Source organism: Alligator mississippiensis, chromosome 2 (assembly GCF_030867095.1).
Source record: "Alligator mississippiensis isolate rAllMis1 chromosome 2, rAllMis1, whole genome shotgun sequence".
In the NCBI taxonomy this organism is placed as follows: Eukaryota; Metazoa; Chordata; order Crocodylia; family Alligatoridae; genus Alligator; species Alligator mississippiensis.
Window position 1 is genome coordinate 203121306 of NC_081825.1, and position 20000 is coordinate 203141305.

General features: G+C 46.3%; 1 protein-coding gene across 1 annotated transcript; it reads right to left on the minus strand.

The window, feature by feature from the left end:
• Positions 1 to 4671: 4671 nt before the first annotated feature.
• LOC132248704 (uncharacterized) lies at positions 4672 to 12071 on the minus strand. The gene is made up of 2 exons (XM_059722704.1): positions 11892 to 12071; positions 4672 to 6828 (listed from the first exon to the last, which is right to left on the minus strand). The coding sequence occupies exon 2, from the start codon at positions 6481 to 6483 to the stop codon at positions 5581 to 5583; it is 903 nt and encodes a 300-aa protein (XP_059578687.1). The 5' UTR covers positions 6484 to 6828; positions 11892 to 12071; the 3' UTR covers positions 4672 to 5580.
• Positions 12072 to 20000: the final 7929 nt, after the last annotated feature.

Consider the following 20000-nt stretch of genomic DNA (forward strand, 5'->3'; position numbering starts at 1 on the left):
CCTCAGGGTCTAATAAAACACTAAAACTTTACTGTTACATTCCTATTGTAGGGCAGATGGCTCAGTCCTGAGCTCAGCGTGTGGCTTCAGGGTATGTGTTGAAGGCAGAGGTGAAAAAACAAAATCCTTCCCTTTTAAATCCCAGGCCACTTCATGGAGGCTTCTTCTCTCTTACGACATTCTGGACACCAGCTCGACAGCTCAATCCCAATTTCCCAAACACAGGAAGAAAGAATTGCATGGAGCTACACAAATGTGTTTACTAGGGATGTGCGAAGCTTCAGTCCCAGATTTGATTCAACGGAGATTCAGCCTGATTCAGTGGCCGAATCTTTGAATCCAAATCAAATCAGGAGACCCTTTAATCTCTCTGAATTTAATTGAAACTCCCTGAATCGATTCGGAGAGATTCAGCAATTCGGACATAGACACAGCTTTAAATGTTTTTTCTACATACCTCAAGGTCACTGTTGCAATGCTGAAGTGGAGCATGGGGGGTTCCCCAGTGCACTCAGCAGCAGACCTGGAAGTGGACCAGAAGTATATGGAGGACCTCCCCCTCGCCCCCTGGCTCGGTCACTGGTGTTCTGGGTCTGGGGGGGCACCCAGGGTCCCCCCGCGGACAATTGCCAAGCCAGAGGGAGGTGCAGGGGGGTTCCCCACGTGCTCAGTGGTGGACCCCAGAAGTGGACCAGGTACCCTTTCACTTATAGGGTACTTCCCCATATCTATACACTCCCTTTCAATCATGCTTTATTTATGAGACTATTACAAAGTGGCCCTTCATAGCAATTAAGGGGAAGGGTGGATTTACACTTCTGCACCACTTGCTATTTAATGCTCAGGGATCCCTAGGTTAGGGTGAATTTCACTTGCCACATTGTTACATATGGTATGTATATGTAAGTCCCAAAATATCTTGCCTAAGGATTGCACCACTGATTAGTCCAATTAAATGATCTTTCCACATTCTCATTGCAGAATCTTAAGTTTTCCTTATACACTATAATCAACAGGGCACTGAAGGACTTCTGGAAGATCAAAGAAGGCTCCAAGAGATGCTTTCTTTAAATGGGTTCACCTTTGAGTGCATTGTCTGATATTCTAAAGTCAATGAGAGTTTTGTGAGTGTTTAACAAGGCTATTCATAGAAAAAGATCTGTTTTCCATGCTGAACACTGACTGTCTCTTTCTGTGATCTGTAATCTGGAAACATTACATTTTTGCCAGTCTGTAGCAGCACAGTATTAAGTATTTCTTCCCCCGCCAAATCACTAAGCTAGCAAACGGTTTAAAAAGCCAATATATAGCACGATTCATTTGTCATGGTATTTGGAGGCATAGTCATGAGAGCAATTAACAGCTAGTGTTCTCATTCAAGATTTTATGAAGCAAAATACATCCTCCCTGTTGTGGCTCTGCATATTCATAGTGGTTTAGAACTGAAAAACAGATTAAAATGAATGCTCCAGTACAAGCATTGCTTAGATTATTACAAGCAGTTGTTATCCAGAAGTTAACATTTGTGTGCGCTGAATGGAGGTGTGTCTCTATAAACATATGAGAATGTATGTTATATGCCACTTATAACTGCCTCTCTATATGTTGGGTGTTCTTTTTAAAAGAGGTAATTGTATATATTTGTGATTAAGTTTACCACTGGCTAGCCAGAACAAAGACCAGATACCATTTAAATCTTATTTTTTAAGAGCTAAAGTGTCTGCTGAGGGGTAGTCTTGTGTTGGACTTCTGCACCTAGGTGAACTCTCCCCTCCCTCCTGCCTTTCCTCCTCTCCCTCCATCTTGTGGGTAGCAGAGAACCACAAGGAAAGCTTCATATCAAAAGTATTATTATTAAATTTGTAATGCACTGGGGAAAAAGCTTTGGGTCAAGGAGTATAGTTTAAATCAATGAAACTGGAAGTGAGTGGATCTAGGATTTTGAAGAGGGGGTGCAGATGGTGTGATGCATTACCACTAGGCTTGGCAAAATTCAAATTTTATTTTTGAATAATTTTGACAGCTAGAAATCAAAGTTTATTTTTAAGCATTAATTTGACTTTTATCAATTTAAGTTTTCAGGATTGCATAAAATTATGGGTGGGGGGGGCAGACAGTTAATGACAGTACACTGTTAACAGCATTACACAGTCATGCCAAAATATTAAAAAAGTAAATATCCACAAATCAATAAACCATACCTACTTTAAATCACTGTTTATTCATCACAAAAGAGCTGGGCAGGCAGAGACCAGAAAAGAAAGGCAGTGGTACTCCCACAGCTCTGGGAACATGGGGAGAGATAGAAGTCACTCTCAGCCCCAATACTCAACTGGTCCGGTCCAGACCTTTCTGCCACCAGACTAGAGCCCCAAACACCCTTTCTTACCTGTAGGCTCTGGATAGGAGGTTGTTTAAGTAGCCTATTATCTCCCTCCAGCCTACTTCCTGCACCTGTGAAAGAGTACTAATTGCTTAATTGCTGAGTCATTAGGCTGGAAGAAGCAACTAATTGCTTAATTGACAAGTCATTAGCCCGCTCATTGTTTTCCTCTTTAACTCCTCTGCCCTCTGTCCCTCCATCTCTCTTTTTCCACTGTCCAGTAACAGAGGTAAAGCGTTCCCTGTTACAGTCCCCTTTCTATAAATGTTGATTATTACTGATGGAAATATTTTTCTGTCAATCTGTAACTGTGAGGTGAAATTGGCATTTATCAAAGCTTATAGATAAAAACTGAATCTTGCCAAGCCTAATCATAACTTATAACACAATGCATATTTTTATCTAGTGGAAAAGAAACTAGAACAGGGGTAGGCAACCTGTGGCATGAGTGCTAGAGTATAGGACACAAAGGCATTTTGCTTGGCATGTGCACTATGGCACTATGCTTGGCCGTGCAAAACAGCACCATTTAGCTTCAACTTCCATTTCAACAGAATAGTGTTTCATTCTGAGTTTTGTTTAGTTTCAAAAGCACTGTTTCATTTCATTGAAATTGTTTTGCTATTTTGATGCTGTTTCAATGTTTTGTCCACCTAGTGCTGGGAAGATTGGTGCTGCCACTGGCCCCAGGCAGCAGCATCAGCCTCCTGTCATCCGGCAGGCAGATCAGGGGCCCACATCCCTGAGAGGAGTCTGGCACAGACCCCACAGCCCTCCTGGGGGTGTGGGCGAGCCCCTGATTTGCCTACCAGATGACAGGAAGCTGGTGCTGCCGGCTGGGGCCAGCGGCAGCAGCAATCTTCCCAGCATGGGCTGTGCCCAGTGCTGGTCCCAGCCAGCAGCACCAGCCTCTTCCTGCACCACTGGGAGGTGTCAGCAGAGCCCTGCAGCCCTCCCGTGGGTGCAGGGGGCACCGATCAGCCTGCCAGATCACAGGAAGATGGTCCTTCCATCTGGGACAGCATTGGGCATAGCCTGCACCCAGTGCCGGGAAGATCAGTGCTGCTGCTGGCCCCAGCACCCGTTGGGTGGCTGGCCCAGGCCTATTGAGAGATGATGGAGATAGCAGCTGGAGCAGGGTGAACAGATGAGAGAATCACCCAACCTGGTATTTTCCAGAGTCCTCTTTTATGGGGATTGGCATCCTTTGTTTTGCACTTTGGGGTTTTTCCATACCCAGTTTCTATGTTTGCAGTTGTTTCTCATCCATCTTCTGCTTTAGCTTAGCCTGAGGTCAGTTTGGTCGTAAAAGTTGGTATCGCGGCCTTGGAGTATCCTTGCTGCCCATCTGGCAGGATGTGTGCATTCCTCATCCTCAGTATCTCCTTTATGCCCTATGCCTCAAAGGGATTCTTCAGACATCTATTAATTAGTTTACTGACTGGTAACTTACACATTTGGTGCCTTGTTGCTTACAAACGCAGTTAAATCTTCTTTTCCTGTCTCTATGCCATTCTCTCACCATTCACCCTTTCGCATACACTCATACATAAAAGGGCATACAGAGTTCATTCACCTATGTCAAGCAAAAGAATACAAAATAGAGTTTTCAAGTTACTTACAGGACAAGACTATCATGGTTATGTTTCACTATTATTACACTCTATGTTAACATCAGCTACATTAGTTCATGCTACACAGGCAGGCCCTGATCTTCATGCTGGATGACAGGAGGCTGGTGCTGCCAGCTGGGGCCAGCGGCAGCACTGATATTCCCAGGGCTGGGTGCAGGCTGCACCCAGCACCATTCCAGGTGGCAGGAGCAGCCTTTTGTGATCCAGCAAGCCCCCTACATCTGTGGGAGTGCTGCTTGGCTCTGCTGACTCCTTCCGAGGGTATGGGGAGCCCCAATCTGCCTGCCAGATAACAGGAGGCTAGTGTTGCTGGCTAGGACCAGCACTGGGCACACCCTGTGCCAGAAAGATCAGTGCTGCCACTGGCCCCAGCCAGCAGCACCATCCTCCTGTCATCTGGCAGGCAGATCGGGGGCTCGTCCGCACCCCGAGGAGGGCTGTGCTGTACTCCTCCTGGGGATGCGGGCCCCCGATCTGCCTGCCAGATGACAGGAGGCTGGTGCTGCCAGCTGGGACCAGCATCAGCACCAATCTTCCCGGCACTGGGTGGATGAAACATTGGAAGAGCAGAGATTCAGAGATTCAGAGATGCTGGGGTCAGAAGGGACCTCAACAGATCATTGCTTCCAACCCCCTGCCTAGTCAGGAAAGAGTGCTGGGGTCAGATGACTCCAGCCAGATGCTTACCCAGTCTTTTCTTAAAGACCCCCAAGGTAAGAGAGAGAGGGGCTCCTTTGGGAGCCCATTCCAAATTTTGGCCACCTTTACTGTGAAGAAGTTTTTCCTGATATCTAGCCTAAATCTGCTCTGTCAGTTTGTGACCATTGATCCTTGTTACTCCAAGAGGCACCCTGGTGAACAGAGCATCTCCGATCCCTTGCTTTGTCCCCCTAATTAATTTGTAGGTGGCCACAAGATCACCTCTCAGCCTTCTCTTGCAGAGGCTGAAGAGGTCCAGGTCCCTCAGTCTCTCCTCATAGGGCTTGTCCTGTAAGCCCCTAACCATATGAGTGACCCTCCTCAGGACTGTCTTGAGTCTATCAACATCTTTCTTGAAATATGGCACCCAAAACTGGATGCAGTACTCCAACTGCAGTCTGACCAATGCCACATAGAGGGGAAGTATTACTTCCTTGGACCTATTTGTTATGCATCTGTTGATGCGTGATAAGGTGCGGTTAGCTTTGCTGATGATTTCATCATGCTGATGACTCGTGTTCATCTTGGAGTCCACTATGATTCCAAGATCCCTTTCTACTTCTGTGCTGCTATGAGGGTCACTTCCCAGCCAGTAGGCGTGCTGGATAGTTTTTGCACCCTAGTGCAAATTCACGCGGTGAACGGGGGAAGAAATTGATTTCTTGAGTATCTCACAACACATTGGCGCACACTGTATCCCACAGCAGATCATCAAGAAAATACACATGCCACAATTAATAGGAAAATTAGCTTAAGCCATGAAAAATTAGGAAGCCAAGAAGTAAGCCATGAGAAGTCGAACCCTTCCCCTTGCTTAATGTGGGACAGAACTTTTTTTAACTTCTGCATTTTTGACTCTATCAACTAGGAGTTATCTGTCAAATTAAAACAACACATTCCCTCGAACTCTTCACATCCGTGGTTATGCCTCAGCAACAGGTAATCTATGGCTGCTCTGTTTTGCAGAGTAGCTCCTCTTAGTTCTTTCATTTCAATATTGAGGGCAGCTAGGGCCTGTGAAGTTGTATTTAGGCCCTTTGCCAGGGCACAGGCCAGCTTACCAAGCTGCCTCTCAGCATCCACTACTAGGCCTGGCACCCCTACTAGGAAAACTGCTAAGGACACTACCTCGGCCTCACTCAGGAGGTTTATGTCACTATCACAGGATTTATCTAGCACCTTCGAACCTCTCTGGTGACGCTTACTAGAGATCTTAGGCATACCTGGTAGCCAGACAGTCAACCGGCCTAGAGCACAACGGCCTCCTGTGGTATTGGCTGGGATATATGAATAGGCAGTCTTCCCACAAAGGAGGAACCACCCCCGGGGTAATATAACATGAACGTAGTTGCAAGATACATTAGTCATGTCTGAGCAATTGAAAATTTTCGTTTCTTTGGTTAGGCTTTTGCAAGCTTGGGTACAGTTCACAAAATTGGCACAGCTGGTGTTATCAGGGGAGGTGACTGTCAACAAATCTATTTCAAAGGTACTAGTGTTTCTTTCTGTGGTAATGGTTCCCCACATGGAGTTGTTAGTGTAATTGATTGGACCTCCTATTCCCCTAGGTGTGAACCAAGTCTGATTCTGGAGTGCTTCCATTGGAGTGGGCACCCCTATAAGGCATGCCGTGAAAATATCATCAACTGATATTCCACCTGCCAAACAAAAATGAGTGACATTTAATACGTTCTTTGCCAAATAAACCCACAAATTTTGACTCTTATCGAACCTTTGATGCACCAACCCCTTAGACTCTAGAAACATTACACCTATGCAAAGAACTACTTTCTACATGGTTGACATTTAAACAGAAATTTAAGTCCTTCTACTGGCTCTGCTGTCCAACGGTGTCCGTTTGTGTCGGCTTCCGGTGTGACACTCTCAGCAACTTCTCCTGCAGGTGGTACTTCTGGTGCGGCCTTCACCCGAGTGTAGTGTATCCACGGTTTTACCCCCTGAACCTTCACTGCAGCGTGAGTGGTGAGAATCACAGGATACGGTCCCTTCCACCTGGGCTGAAGTTTCCACGTCCGGACCAGCACCTTGTCTCCGATCTGGAACTTGTGGACTGGTGTATCTAGAGGGAGTGGAAGTCGTTCCTGGACATACCTGTGGAGAGAAGACAATACAGCAGACAAAGAATACAAATAATCTTTTACCCAACCTTCCCCTTTTACATGCATTTGACTCCCATGCGTCACCACTGGATTCTTAGGATATGGCTTGCCATACATTAATTCAAATGGACTAACTCCCAATTTAGCTCTAGGGGCTATGTGCACTCTAAGCAAGGCAAGAGGCAGAGCTTTGGGCCATTTCAACTGAGTTTCCTGGCAAAGTTTAGCCAGCTGTCTTTTTAGAGTCTGATTCATTCGTTCCACCTGTCCACTTGATTGCGGTCTCCATGCTGTGTGAAGGTCCCATTGTATCCCCAGAGCCTGGGAAACTGCCTGGGTCACTTCTGACACAAAGTGTGGCCCTCGATCCGAGGCTAATTCCTCTGGGATTCCAAATCGTGGAATCATTTCTTTTAGCACCACCCGGACCACTTCTTTTGCTTGGTTGGTTCGGCATGGGAAGGCCTTTGTCCATCCAGTCAGAGTGTCCACGAGCACTAACAGGTTTTTGTAGTGTCCCTTCCTGGGAACTTCAGAGAAATCTATCTGCCAACACTCTCCTGCTAATAGTCCTTGCCTTCCTGCTCCTGGCGGAGGTTTGGGGGAAATCTTAGGATTGTTGGCACAACAGACAGGGCATCTACGCGCTATTTGTTCTGCTGTTTTTCTCATCTTAGGTCCCACTACAATTCTTTGGAGACCTTGGGTCATGGCGTCAGCTCCCATATGGGTGCTCTGGTGGTACTCTTGGAGCACTTTGCTAAGAATCAGTTTTGGCATCAGGACTTGTCCCTCAGGCAAAACCCACCATCCATCTTGTTGTTCTTTGCTTCCCAATTTCTCTGCGAGTTGGTTCTCTTTTTCAGTATATTTGGGAGGTTCCTCAGGTAACACTACCTGAGGCATCAATGCCAACATTTGAGTCTCTTGAACTTGTCCTCTAGCTGCCTTCTTCGCCGCAGCATCTGCTCATCGATTTCCTTTAATAACGTCAGCATCTCCCTTTTGGTGGACCTTACAGTGCACTACAGCTACCTCTAGTGGTTCCATCACGGCTTCAAGTAGTTTCAGAATTTCTGTTCCATGCTTTACTGGGCTTTTACTTGCTGTTAAGAGTCCTCTGTCTTTCCATATAGCTCCGTGGGCGTGTAAGACTCCAAAGGCATACTTCAAATCCGTGTATATAGTGGCTATCTTTCCTTTTGCTAAATGGAGAGCTCGGGTCAGCGCAATAAGCTCAGCTCTCTGTGCAGAGGTATTTGGAGGCAAGGCGTTTGCTTCCATGGTATCCCATGATGTAACCACGGCGTATCCCGCCTTTCGGGTTCCATTGTCCATGAAGCTGCTTCTATCTGCGTAGAATTCAAGGTCTGCATTAGGTAGTGGGGCATCTTTAAGATCCGGCCGGCTAGCATACACACTCTCAATAGTTTCAATGCAATCATGCTGTAATCCTTTTTCCTGTTCCAATGGCATCAACGTAACTGGGTTCAGGGTACTAGAGGTTTGCAACTGGATATCTCCTTGATCCAGGAGAGTCGCCTGGTACTTAGCCATTCGTCCAGGGGAAAGCCAGGTTCCCCCCTTTGCATTCATCACCACCAGCACTGAATGTGGGGTATACACAGTCATTGGTTGTCCTAAAGTAAGTTTCTTAGATTCCTTTACCAGCATAGCGGTAGCTGCCACTGCTCGCAGGCAGGCCGGCCATCCCAAACTAGTGGGATCCAATTGTTTGGAGAAGTAGGCCACTGCTCTTCTCCAGCTACCTAAGTACTGGGTCAGCACTCCTGATGCTACTCCTTGGCGTTCATGTACATAAAGTTGAAATGGTTTACTCAGATCGGGTAGGCCCAGGGCAGGTGCTGTCATAAGGGCCTGTTTAATAGTGTCAAAGCTCTTTCAGCATTCTGCCGTCTGTTGTAAATCTCCCTCACTACCAGTAGTTGCCTCATAAAGAGCCTTGGCTATTAGTCCAAAATTGGGGATCCAGATCCGGCAGAATCCTGCCATACCTAAAAAGCCTCGCAACTGTCTCTTGGTCTTTGGGACTGCCATCCGACAGATGGCCTCTTTTCTTTCAGGGCCAAACATCCTCTGGCCTTGTGAGATGTCAAATCCCAAATATCGTACTCTTTTTTCTGTTATTTGGGCTTTCTTTCGAAATACTCTGTAACCAACTTGTCCCAGGAAGTTTAGTAAACTTATGGTCAGCAGGTGGCACTCTTCCCTCATTTTTGCTGCAATTAACAAATCATTCACATACTGTAACAGGGTTCCTGATGTCCCTTTGTCCCACTTCTGAAGGTCGGTACTTAAGGCAGTGCTGAAAATAGTGGGACTGTTCTTAAAACCCTGAGGCAAAACTGTCTAGCACAATTGGGTTTTTCTCCTACTATTCGGGTCTTCCCACTCAAATGCAAAAATCTCTTGGCTGTCTCTTTCAAGTGGGATGCAAAAGAAAGCATCTTTCAGGTCCAGGACTGTAAACCACTGTTCCTCTGCAGACAAAGTAGTCAGCAAAGTATAAGGGTCCTTTACCACCGGATGAAGGGTCACTGTGACCTTGTTCACGGCTCTGAGGTCCTGCACAAAACGATACTCGTTACTGTGGGGGTTTTTTACAGGCAAAATGGGGGAATTGAAAGATGATTGACACTCCCTAAGCAGACCATATTTAAGGAATCTCTTTATCAATGGTTCCAGGCCTTTCCAAGCTTCTATTTTCAATCGATACTGTGGCACCCTGGGCGGGGTAATTCCCGGCTTTAAATCAATGCTTACAGGGGTAGCCAGTTTGGCTCTTCCTGGCTTCTCTCCCGCCCATACCCATGGTACTACAGTGTCTTCTACTTCGTGGGGAATTCTCCCTTCCTCCCCCTCCTGCAATAGGAGACACACCTGAGCTTTCCAGGCTTCCTCAGTTGGTATCTTCATAGTAATTTTCCCCTCTGAAAAGGTCAATTGGGCCTGCAATTTGCACAGCAAATCCCTCCCAAACAAAGGTATGGGGCACTCAGGCATATACAGGAACTGATGAGACACTTTCTTTCCTCCCAATTTGCATTCCATGGGTGGCACAAAAGGACGATACGTCCACTGGCCGGTGGCTCCAATTATGGGGATCTTGGTTTTTGATAAGGGTCCTTTAAAATTGATTACAACTGAATGCGTGGCTCCACTATCTACTAGAACGTCAATAAGTTCTCCCCCTACTTGCATTTTAACCAGGGGCTCATCGGGGGAGACAGAGATTACTTCAGTGTTAGCCCCCAGTCCCCGTCACTCCTGGTCAGAACCATCCAAAATCAACAATCTTTCTTCCTCCTCTCGTCTCTTCTTCTCCCTCTTGGGGCACTCATTTTTCCAATGCCCTTCCTGCTTGCAAATAGCACACTGATTAGGTCCCAACCTGGGACCCTGGCCGTAGCCTCCCGGAGCATAGCCCACGCCTCCTCTATGCCCTCTACTTCCCCTGCCTCGTCCCCGACTCCTCTGATCTACAATTGCCACTGCCAACAACGATGCTTGTAACAACGCTTGTGCCTTTATTCTCTTATCTTCCCTTTTCTCCTTAACCTGATCTCTGTTGGAGTATACTTTATAAGCAATCTCAGTCATTTGGCTGATGCTCATTCCAGCTGCTCCTTCAGTCTTCTGTAGTTTTCTTCTAATATCTGGGGCTGACTGTCCTATAAACAGTGTGTTAAACATCTTGGCATTTTCTGGCAGCTCCGGATCTAAATCCGTCCACTGTCTGGCTGCCTCGCATAACCTCCCATAAAAACTGGATGGATCCTCCTTCGGACCCTGCCGCACTTCAAACAATTTAGACAAATTTTTCTGCTTGGGGATAGCCTCCCGGAGAACAGCCAGCACAAACTCCTGATACAGCTCTAACTCCCTCCGGCCCCCTCGGGTGTTGGGATCCTAGTCTTGATTTTCCTTAGGGCAAAGTTCATCTACATTACCGGCTGGGTGACGCTGCTGTGCTATCGTGCGTGCTTTCTCTAAGACCAGCCTCTTTTCTTCTGGAGTCAGAAGAGCGGTAAGGCCTGAATATCTATCCAGTTTGGTTGGTGGGTGAGGAAAATAGTAGAGAACAATTGGGCCATTGCCTCTGGATTCTGGTGATATTGGCCCACAGACTGTTTCCAATTTATCAAGTCTGCCGTGCTGAATGGCACATGGACAAAAACTGGTCCACCCTCAGGACCCACCGCTTGTCGTAAAGGGGCCTGAACTACTGGTTGGGCCCCTGATCGTAAGCGACTCACCACAGGGCTAAACGCCCCATCTCCTACAGTCCCTTCTACCACCAGATTGCTACCATCTGCATCCGCCGGACCTGGGGATGGCAACCTAAGGCTGTCAGGGGAGGTGGGGGACAATGGACTGGACGAGCCAGCCGGGAGTCCCTGACAAGCCGTTACAGGTGCAGTGAAAGTCCCCTGTGGTGACGCATGGCTCACAGGATGAGACGGGGGAGCCATGGGAGCAATTAGCAACTGCACATCTTCCTCCTCCGGCTCCTTTGGACATACTGTGGTGACCCCCCATAAAGCCATTACCCCACTTCCCCTAAATATTCCACACAACTTCTGTGTAACCTCGTCCCTATACAAAGTCATATATGCCTCTACATAAAGCATCTCATCCCACTTCCCTTGGCGCCTACAAAACAACTGTAACTGCAAGATTGTGTTATAATCCAAAGACCCATTCTCCGGCCAGGCTGCACCATCTGCAAGTTGGTACTGTGGCCAACATGTATTGCAATACCGAATCATCTGTTGTTTTGTCATAGGGTCACTTCCAAACTTTGGCCAATTTTTCAAAATGCATCCTAAGGGACTGCAGGGTGGAATCTTAGACTGGTTACTTCCCATTATCCAACTACCGGATGGCGACCGCCACTCAGCCTCAGAACCAAACTGATTAAAGGGAGTTCACGGGGCTGCCACCCGATCTCACTCGCCTAGGGTATCTATAGGGTCGGAACTTTCAAAGCCGTCTCTTTCCCAACCTGCCCAAAATATGGAAAGAAGTACTCACCAGTCCGTTGAAACCTCCCTCGCCCCACCTGATTAAGTTGGTCCTTCGAGCGTTGTGCCCCTCCCCGACTCCGTCAGGCAACCAGGAGACGGTCAGACCTCCGATGAATAAGGTCGGTGGTGCCTGGCCCTCGCTCCGTCCACAGTTGTTGCCAGAGCCAAAGAGGTGGACCGGGCAAGGCAGTCAGCTAAGGTCCCATCTGGGTCGCCAGAAATTGTTGTCCCCAAACAACAGTGAGTTTGTGCCTGGTGCACTTGTGCCAATAAACACACAGGGTTGAAGGATCCAACTTAATCTTTATTTCTGCGCAGAAAGTGGTGCTTGGCAATCGTTCTCAAAACAAGCACCCACACCTCAGTGGGCGTCTGCCTTATATAGCTACGTAACAGGTTAAACTTGCTGATGTGATGAAATGTATAGCAAGCCCAGCAAGTAACCCCCTTTCCAGCTCCCCCCCAAGTAACCCCCCTTCCAGCTCCGGACTTTGTTGATACAGCTTTCCTTCTAGCGAGGCCAGCAATTAAGCAACTAAGCAACAAGCGATCTCCCCCAGCCTAAACAACCTACTCTATGCCCTTGGTTAGATAAAAAACTTTTCAAAACATACAAAGCTGTTCCCGAAGTAGAAAATGCATAGTGAAAGTTCAGGGGTACCCATCACCACCACACTGCTGGCAGTGCCCCCCCGCTCCATCCCATCCTTTCCCTGCCATCATGACAATACTCTGCCATGACAGTCTGTCCCTGCTGTCCCCTTCTGCCTCCAAGGAGCAAGGCCAGGGCCAGTGTTGTGTTTTCTTGTGCTTGTGTTTTTTTATTTTCCTTTTGCATCTGTTGGATGCCACGGTGAGGCTGGAGCCACCTCCGACCCCATGTGACCTCCCCCACCCTCCCATGTCCAGCCCCATGTGCCAGAACAGGGGGGGTGAGCCCAGTGCTGTTGGCCTTGTCTGCCTGCTCTGGGCCCTCAGTCCCCACTGTCACAGAGAGGGGGACAGCCCCAGCCTGCTTCTCATCCAGCCCTGTTCCCCCTTGCGATGTGGCAGTAAGGCAGGATCCACCTCCACATCCATGCACCCTCCTCCACCCCCTGCGTCCGGCCCTGTGTTCCGTCACCACCGCCTTCAGGGAGCAGCGCTGCCCCCACCCCCCGCTCCATCCCCTCTGTCCCTGCCATCATGGTGGTGCTCCACTGTGCTGCCGCCTCCTGTCCAAACACTCCTGGAGCACTCTGATTGGTTGTGTCAGTCAACCAATCAGAGTGTGAATAAAGTGTTATAGACAGACAAAGGCTTTTATATATATAGAATGCTGAGAGTCTGTTCCCCATCTATAAAATAAAAATAATATTTATTTCTCCTACACAAACCTGTAGATATTGTTTCATGGGATCAGACCCAAGAGCAGGAGGGAAAGACCTAGGAGCAGAGATGAGAGGGTTGGTGGGAACTATTATCCTCTCCCTTTCAAGAGTTGGCAAAGAATCTACTCAAATCATGGTACAATTCCAGGCCTCTGTTATGGAACATATGTTGGCACTGGATTTATGACCCAGATACCTTGTTCTGGGTGGACCCAAAACCTCAGACCAACCATGACTTTTCCATTAGATAATACGTAAATTTTATTGATACAGTCATAGCAGATAAGAATAATGCAAACAATTTTATATTGACCTGCCCTAGGGCTGCACAAAGTCAAGGCACATTTGGCCAGTATTCAAGCTACACTCTGAGGTTCTCTCTTGAATATCAGATGTCAGCAGCCTGGAGGCCGAGGCTCACAACCCCACTCCCCCCAGTGTGAGGGTGAGATGGGCTCGTGGTATGCCATCTATCCATGGTGGCCTGCGGTTCCCCCTTTGCTGCTCTGAAATCTCTCCTCCTTTTGTATCCTTTCCCCTCTGTAATGACACTTCATCTTTGGGCATCTCTGATTGGTCTCTCAGTGGCTATCTTACTGTCCACAGTCAGCGTAATCCTTTGTTTCACAAACCCATCGCATGCATACATCCTAATTTGGGCTTTACTGGTCTCCTCTTAATTTGGTCTGTTTCCCAAAAGCCCAAGGGCCCTGCAGTTGGGCACTGTGACCTGGTGCCACCTTCTCTTGTGGAACAGTGTGGAACATGTCTTCAATTTCCCAGCTTGTATGTCTGTTCACTGGTTGCCTGTATCACACACAGTGGGCCTTGAAGAAACTTTGTCACAGACAGGCTTTTTAGAAATCATTTAACCCTTGCTATTACATATCTGCTTTACCTATAAGCCAATTACCCAAAACAAACCTCTAAATACCATTTTCTAGGCATCACTCATGTAAACTCTAGAGGGGCTCTGCTTGCAACTCAAGCTGAAGGAGTCTCCTCAGAAAGCAGCAAGCTTGGGACCTTGTGCAGTCCTGTGAATGTGTGAGCCATACATCTTAAATGTCAGAGGAGTTATCTTTAAGATAGTCTTTCAAGTAAAATGGGGGCTCACTCTATGAAAAAAATTGTGAACCTTTGGTTTAAAAACACAGATGCAAAATTACTCAAAAACACAATACTTCAGCATTTTATATTTGGAATATTTAGCTCCTGTTTAGATTGGGTTCCTGCAATAAGAGCAGTTACATTCCTATCACTGTTGATTTGAGCAGCAGTTCCCAAGCTGACAGATTGTGCACCACCAATTTAAAATGATACAACCACCAGCAAATTTTTGTTCCACAGATTGGGACCCAGTGGTTTAGATCTTATATAATTTCTTTCAAGCAAGTATTTTTTATTTTGTGATGTAATTACAGGACATACATTTTTTCACAATGCAGGGTACCTTCTGGTCTTATGAATATATTGCTCTGGAGGACCCAGGACCTTCAGTGAGAAGCAAACCCAACTCACTCTAGGCTCTTCTGAGACAGAACAAGTGCTCCCAACCTTGCAGTTTCCCTAATTACTGGATTTAGGAGAGGTCAGAGCAGGAACAAGTAGCTGAGGCTTGTTTCTTAGCAGCTGCCTAGGGACTGGTAAGAAGGCAGTATAGATATGGCCCTTATGAGCTATGCTGACCCAGTCTGTAGGCCTTGTCACATGTGACATGTGTTTTATTTAGATTGAAATAAGCATTCCCAGGCTGCCTTAAAAGTTAGAATGTGTTCCAAGTAGTCGTATGGTAATGCTTGCTGTGATGTGATTGCACTTAGCACACATTTTACTGCTTGAATGCTCAGATGCTTGCATTTTATGTGCAGTTAACGCGTCCTAAGGGTAACATGCAACATGGCCCTATTATACATTGCCCCTTCCCCACCTAAAGCTGCATAGCTCTTTAGAGTTTAATTTTCTTCCCTATAATCAGAAGTTGTTTGTTTTTTTCTGAGTTACAGCTGAGGTATCTAGAATTGATAACATGTTTTTTAAATGTAGTTCTTGCCAACAATTTGTAGGAAGGTGGTAATTTCTTTGATGAAGACAGTAGGCGCTAGGCAGCAGATCCACAAAAGCAGGATTTACATAGAATTTTAGGCAAACTCCAAAATTGTAACTAAACCCCCTCCAATCCCACCTGTCTCAGCTGCTAGCTAAGTCTGAAGACATTTCAACATGTCAAGGTTACTGCATACCTAACGACTGCTTCTCTGAAGAGAAGTACTTTAGTTTTCATATGGCTAAGTAGCTGTGTGTCTGATCTAAGCCACTCTGGGATCTACGAACTAGGCATTCCCTTGTTTGTCTCCTCTGAGGGGCTTGATCTAGTCAGATCTCTCGGAGCACCACTACCAGACTGTGCTCTGTGCAAAATGCATAGGCAGCTGCTGCTTTCTTTATGAAACATCATTGTAATTGTGATCCCATTTTATCCAAGAGTTCAGAGGTTAGAGCACTCCAATGATAGGAAAAGCAGGTATAATTCCCTCCTTGGCTGGATGGCATTCAAACCCGTATCACCAACTTTCCCATAAAAGCATGCAACAGACTGTCCTGAAGCAGTGGCTGTGGTAGTAGAAGACTTCCACTCCTGGTGAAGCCTTTCCCATTTGCATAACATAATCAAAAAGTCATTGGGCCTGTGAGAGAGAGGAAGGACTTTCCAGCTCAGTGGTTAGACAGGGGTGGGCAATTATTTCAGGTGGAGGGCAGCTTACTGAGTTTTGGCAAGCCATTGAGGGCCGCATGACAGGCAGCTAGGAGAAGATAAATATTAATTTTCTAATTTTTTTAGAGGCCCCATGGGCCAGATAGTATGGCCTGGTGGGCCACATCTGGCCCACAGGCCACATTTTGCCCACCCCTGGGTTAGAACAATCATCTGGGCAACAATTCTAGATTTCGGTCTGTGCCTCAAGGACTTCTTATGTATTTATCCTGTGACTGTTTAAAGTAGAATGCATGAAAATCTCTCTCTTATGTGATTACATCCAGCTTACCAGGATGGAAGGCAGGGCCAGTGGTTGCATTCTTTTCCTCTAGCCCAATGGTTCCTTCAATTATGTATGTGAAGCTTCAGTGGAGGATATGAATGATCTCATTGCAGAATTACTAATGGCCTAGGGGGTCAAGGCAGTCTTTTGGAAGGTGCAGATTGAATCACCTTCAAAAGAGAACAGAATTGAATCCAGATCTTATACAAGTCACACTTGGAGGACAGCTCTAATCACTCATAATGCATATAATATATTAAAGGTGGGTGTCTGTAGTGGGCGGAACTGTCCCATGATCTGGATGGACGAACTGACCCATGCTAGATTTTGAAGGACAAGGCATAGGTCACAATGCCAACAGATGTCAGGGCCATAAATCTCAGTGTCTCCATGCAAGTTATGCCAGCAATGCCCAGGGCACAGAGCTACCACGATATGCCTCTGTATTGATTCTGTTTGTTGGATTTTGTTCTGGCTGTTGAAGGATTTCATTCTTCTCACAGGAATTTTCTTCTTTTGATAATGTTAGGATGCCTTGAAAAATATATCAGAAGCCTTAGAAGATAGCCATCAATTTTATAGAAACTGAGTGAACTTGCTGTACAAGATGGTACGCATATAAAGGCAGGACCAAGGCTGTGTAATAACTAAGGCAAAAAACGTAAAACTAAAATCATGTAGTGACCATCTTCCCCCATGGCACAGGATATGGTTTTACCTTTCAGGCACAGGTCTGTCTGGACTCCTGTTTTCCCTATACCAGCTGACTATCCTTGATGAATTTCCTTTTGGATTTCTTCTGGAAAAAGAAAACATCCATAGCACAATATAGACTAAAGAGCTACCACAGGAAAAGCTTTCTTAAAAGATCATTCTGGTTGCAAAGTGAAGCACTTCAAAGTTACAAGACATCAGTTGCCTGCACAGCCTTTTAACAGCTGCCTCATGTGCATGCATGCATGCTTCTTTAGTTTTTAATAGATGATTACATTCATATCCCCTACAGTTAGTGGAATGGGTGGTTATTCAAATACTACCTATTTCCTCTTCATTCAGTATATAGCCTTATTTAAAGCACATTGTCCAAACCCTGCATTAAATATAAAATGATTCATTCCCTTGTGAGCTTTTTTCAGATTTTCTTACTTACTTTTACTTTGCTTTCTGAGTACTTCTCAACCATTATTTTATTCTCACAATAACCCTCTGAGGTGCTGTTGTTATGCCCATTTTACAGCTAGAGAATTGAGTGAGAGAGAGGCCAAAATGCTCATTAGTTTTGGGTGCCCAAACCAAGATACCTACAAGTTTTTAAGAGAACTTAGCACTTTTATAGCACAATGATGTGTCCCCAGTGCAGTGCCTATTGACTTCAGTTACAGCTGTGAGCAATCAGCCCTTCTGCAAATCTGGCCTCCTGTGTCTCACACTGAAAAGACAAAACATGAAGAGCACAATTAATAGCTACTTATGAACAGTTTCATTTATTTGATTTGCTCAACACCACATTGGAACTCTGTGCCCAGAAAGGGAGAGACTTGTACTTCAAAGTGGAGCATTTACCATGAGATCACCCTCTTATGGCTTCCTACCTTACCTGCTGCATGCTTTATACCTTCTGCAATAAACAGGTAAGGGTCTTTAGTCAACAGCCTTATTCATGCTCCCACCCTGATTGTTGCCAGAGTACCACCTGCTCCAAAGAAAGCAGGAATCCTGTGTAAAAATAGTGTGTGACTTAGCAAATTAAAGACAATATCATGATGCCTGTGCACAAGGGGAAGCAGAATAAATACTATCCAGGCAGTGTTGGACAGTTTAATGTTCTTGCAAAGTAGTTTGCTAATTAAATACAAATTGTAGATATTGAAACAAGAAGTCAACAGTGGGGCTCAGAGGTTTCAGTCCCCCTGCCATTAGCAATAAGAGTAGCTGGTAATAGAAGCCAGTTACAGGGGTGAAATGCATGAACGACGTGTGTCCCTGGAGGCTGGGGGGACATGACAACTGCCTGCAGGTGGTGGCAGCAGTGCCGGTGGCAGGGCCGTGGCAGTGGCAAGCAGGGAACTCCCACAGCGGTGTTGGGGGGGGGAGGCAAGCACTGACCAGAGGTCAGCAACCACCTGCAGATGCCACTGGCAATGTCGGCAGTGGCCAGCAACTGCCTGCAGATGCCGCTGGCAGTGTTCGTGGCAAGGAGGGGGTGGCAAGAGGCAACAGCCCACAGGCACCACCAGCAGCATTGGCAGTGCTTCTTTCAGAGGGTACATGTGCACCTACGTGTACCCCCTACACATGGCCAATGGTGAAATGCATTTTGCTTGTGGGTTCACAGCCATTTGATGGCAGCAGAGGAATATTGGGACTTAGGTGTTCCCTGTGTTCTGGTACAGTTTCTGCAGGAGAGTGGATCTAATGGGTATAAACCTTTCTGCCACTGTGGCTCTAACTTGTCTCTGTGCCCTCTCCTCCTATCCATTCCACACCAACTCCCTGCTCCCTGTCCCCCTCCCTTATACATCTACCCTGACCCTGGTTCCTGTCCCACTCTCCCTATATGCTCATCCATTCCTCTAGCTCCTATCCTTTCCCCCATCTACTCCAGCCTTCCCTCTGCTCTTAGTTACTCCATACTGCACAACTCCTATTCTTCATTCCCCCAGCTCCTGCTCTCTCCAAACTGTTTGCTTCCCTTGTCAGCTCTCTCATTTCCCTCAACTGCCTTCTTCCTCCCTTCTTGTCCCCTTCAACACGTCTGTTCCTATATTCCTGCTGTATCCCTTTCTAGTTCCTCATCCCTCCGTGTTGATTCTTCCCCTTCGTCTGTGCTGTTCAGACTCCAGCAGCAAACCATTGAGAGCACAAGAGGGTCAGACTCCTTCCTCCTTGTTCCAGTGCTCACACTACAGCAGCCAGGAACACAGAAAGCTTTGCATAGCCCTGTAGAGTGCTCAGTGCAGATGAATTCTTTGGGAGGATTTAGGTACCACAATGTTAACAAATCTCTAAAGCCATATGCTAACAAAGATTTTTTTTTCAGGGCTTATAAATTTGGTCACAGATGGCCCTCATGTTATTCCTGATGACAGCAAAAGGCTCATACTGGACAGTAGCCCAACCTCCCCATCAAACTTTAAAATGCTACTCCATCACAAGGAGCTTCTAAAGCTTGTAATTAGGGTAAAGCAACATATTTTCCCTGCTCTCCTTCTTGAAAACGGTTGAAGTCTTTTAGCTGAAGTTAAAAGAAAAAAAATTGTAAGCCTGGTATGGAAAACTTCATTCAAAACACTTGAAATTGGTTAAAGTTATAAGCAACTGAAAACAATGTTTGGTGAGGGAGAGAGCAATTAAAGAAAGGTGTTAATAAGCAATAATTACAGTGGTGCTACCAAATCTGCCTATACCTTACTTTGTCACTTACTGAGCTTCAGAGATTTTTGCTCCAGCCCAGCCTCTTATCTGCTTGGCCTAGTTTCTCTGTGATAACACCCACTGCACAATATCCAGTTCTTTCAGCACAATCATTCCGAGGCTGGCATAAGTGAAATGTCACTTCAATGAAGACAGAAGAGTTATACCCATATACACTGAATTAAATTCTGACCTGAAAGTCCCCAAAAGGGCCTCAGGCACCTAGGGAAATTTAAAAAAATAAAGGATCTGAACTCCTAAAGTGGAACTTGTGCAGAAATTAAGAACCCA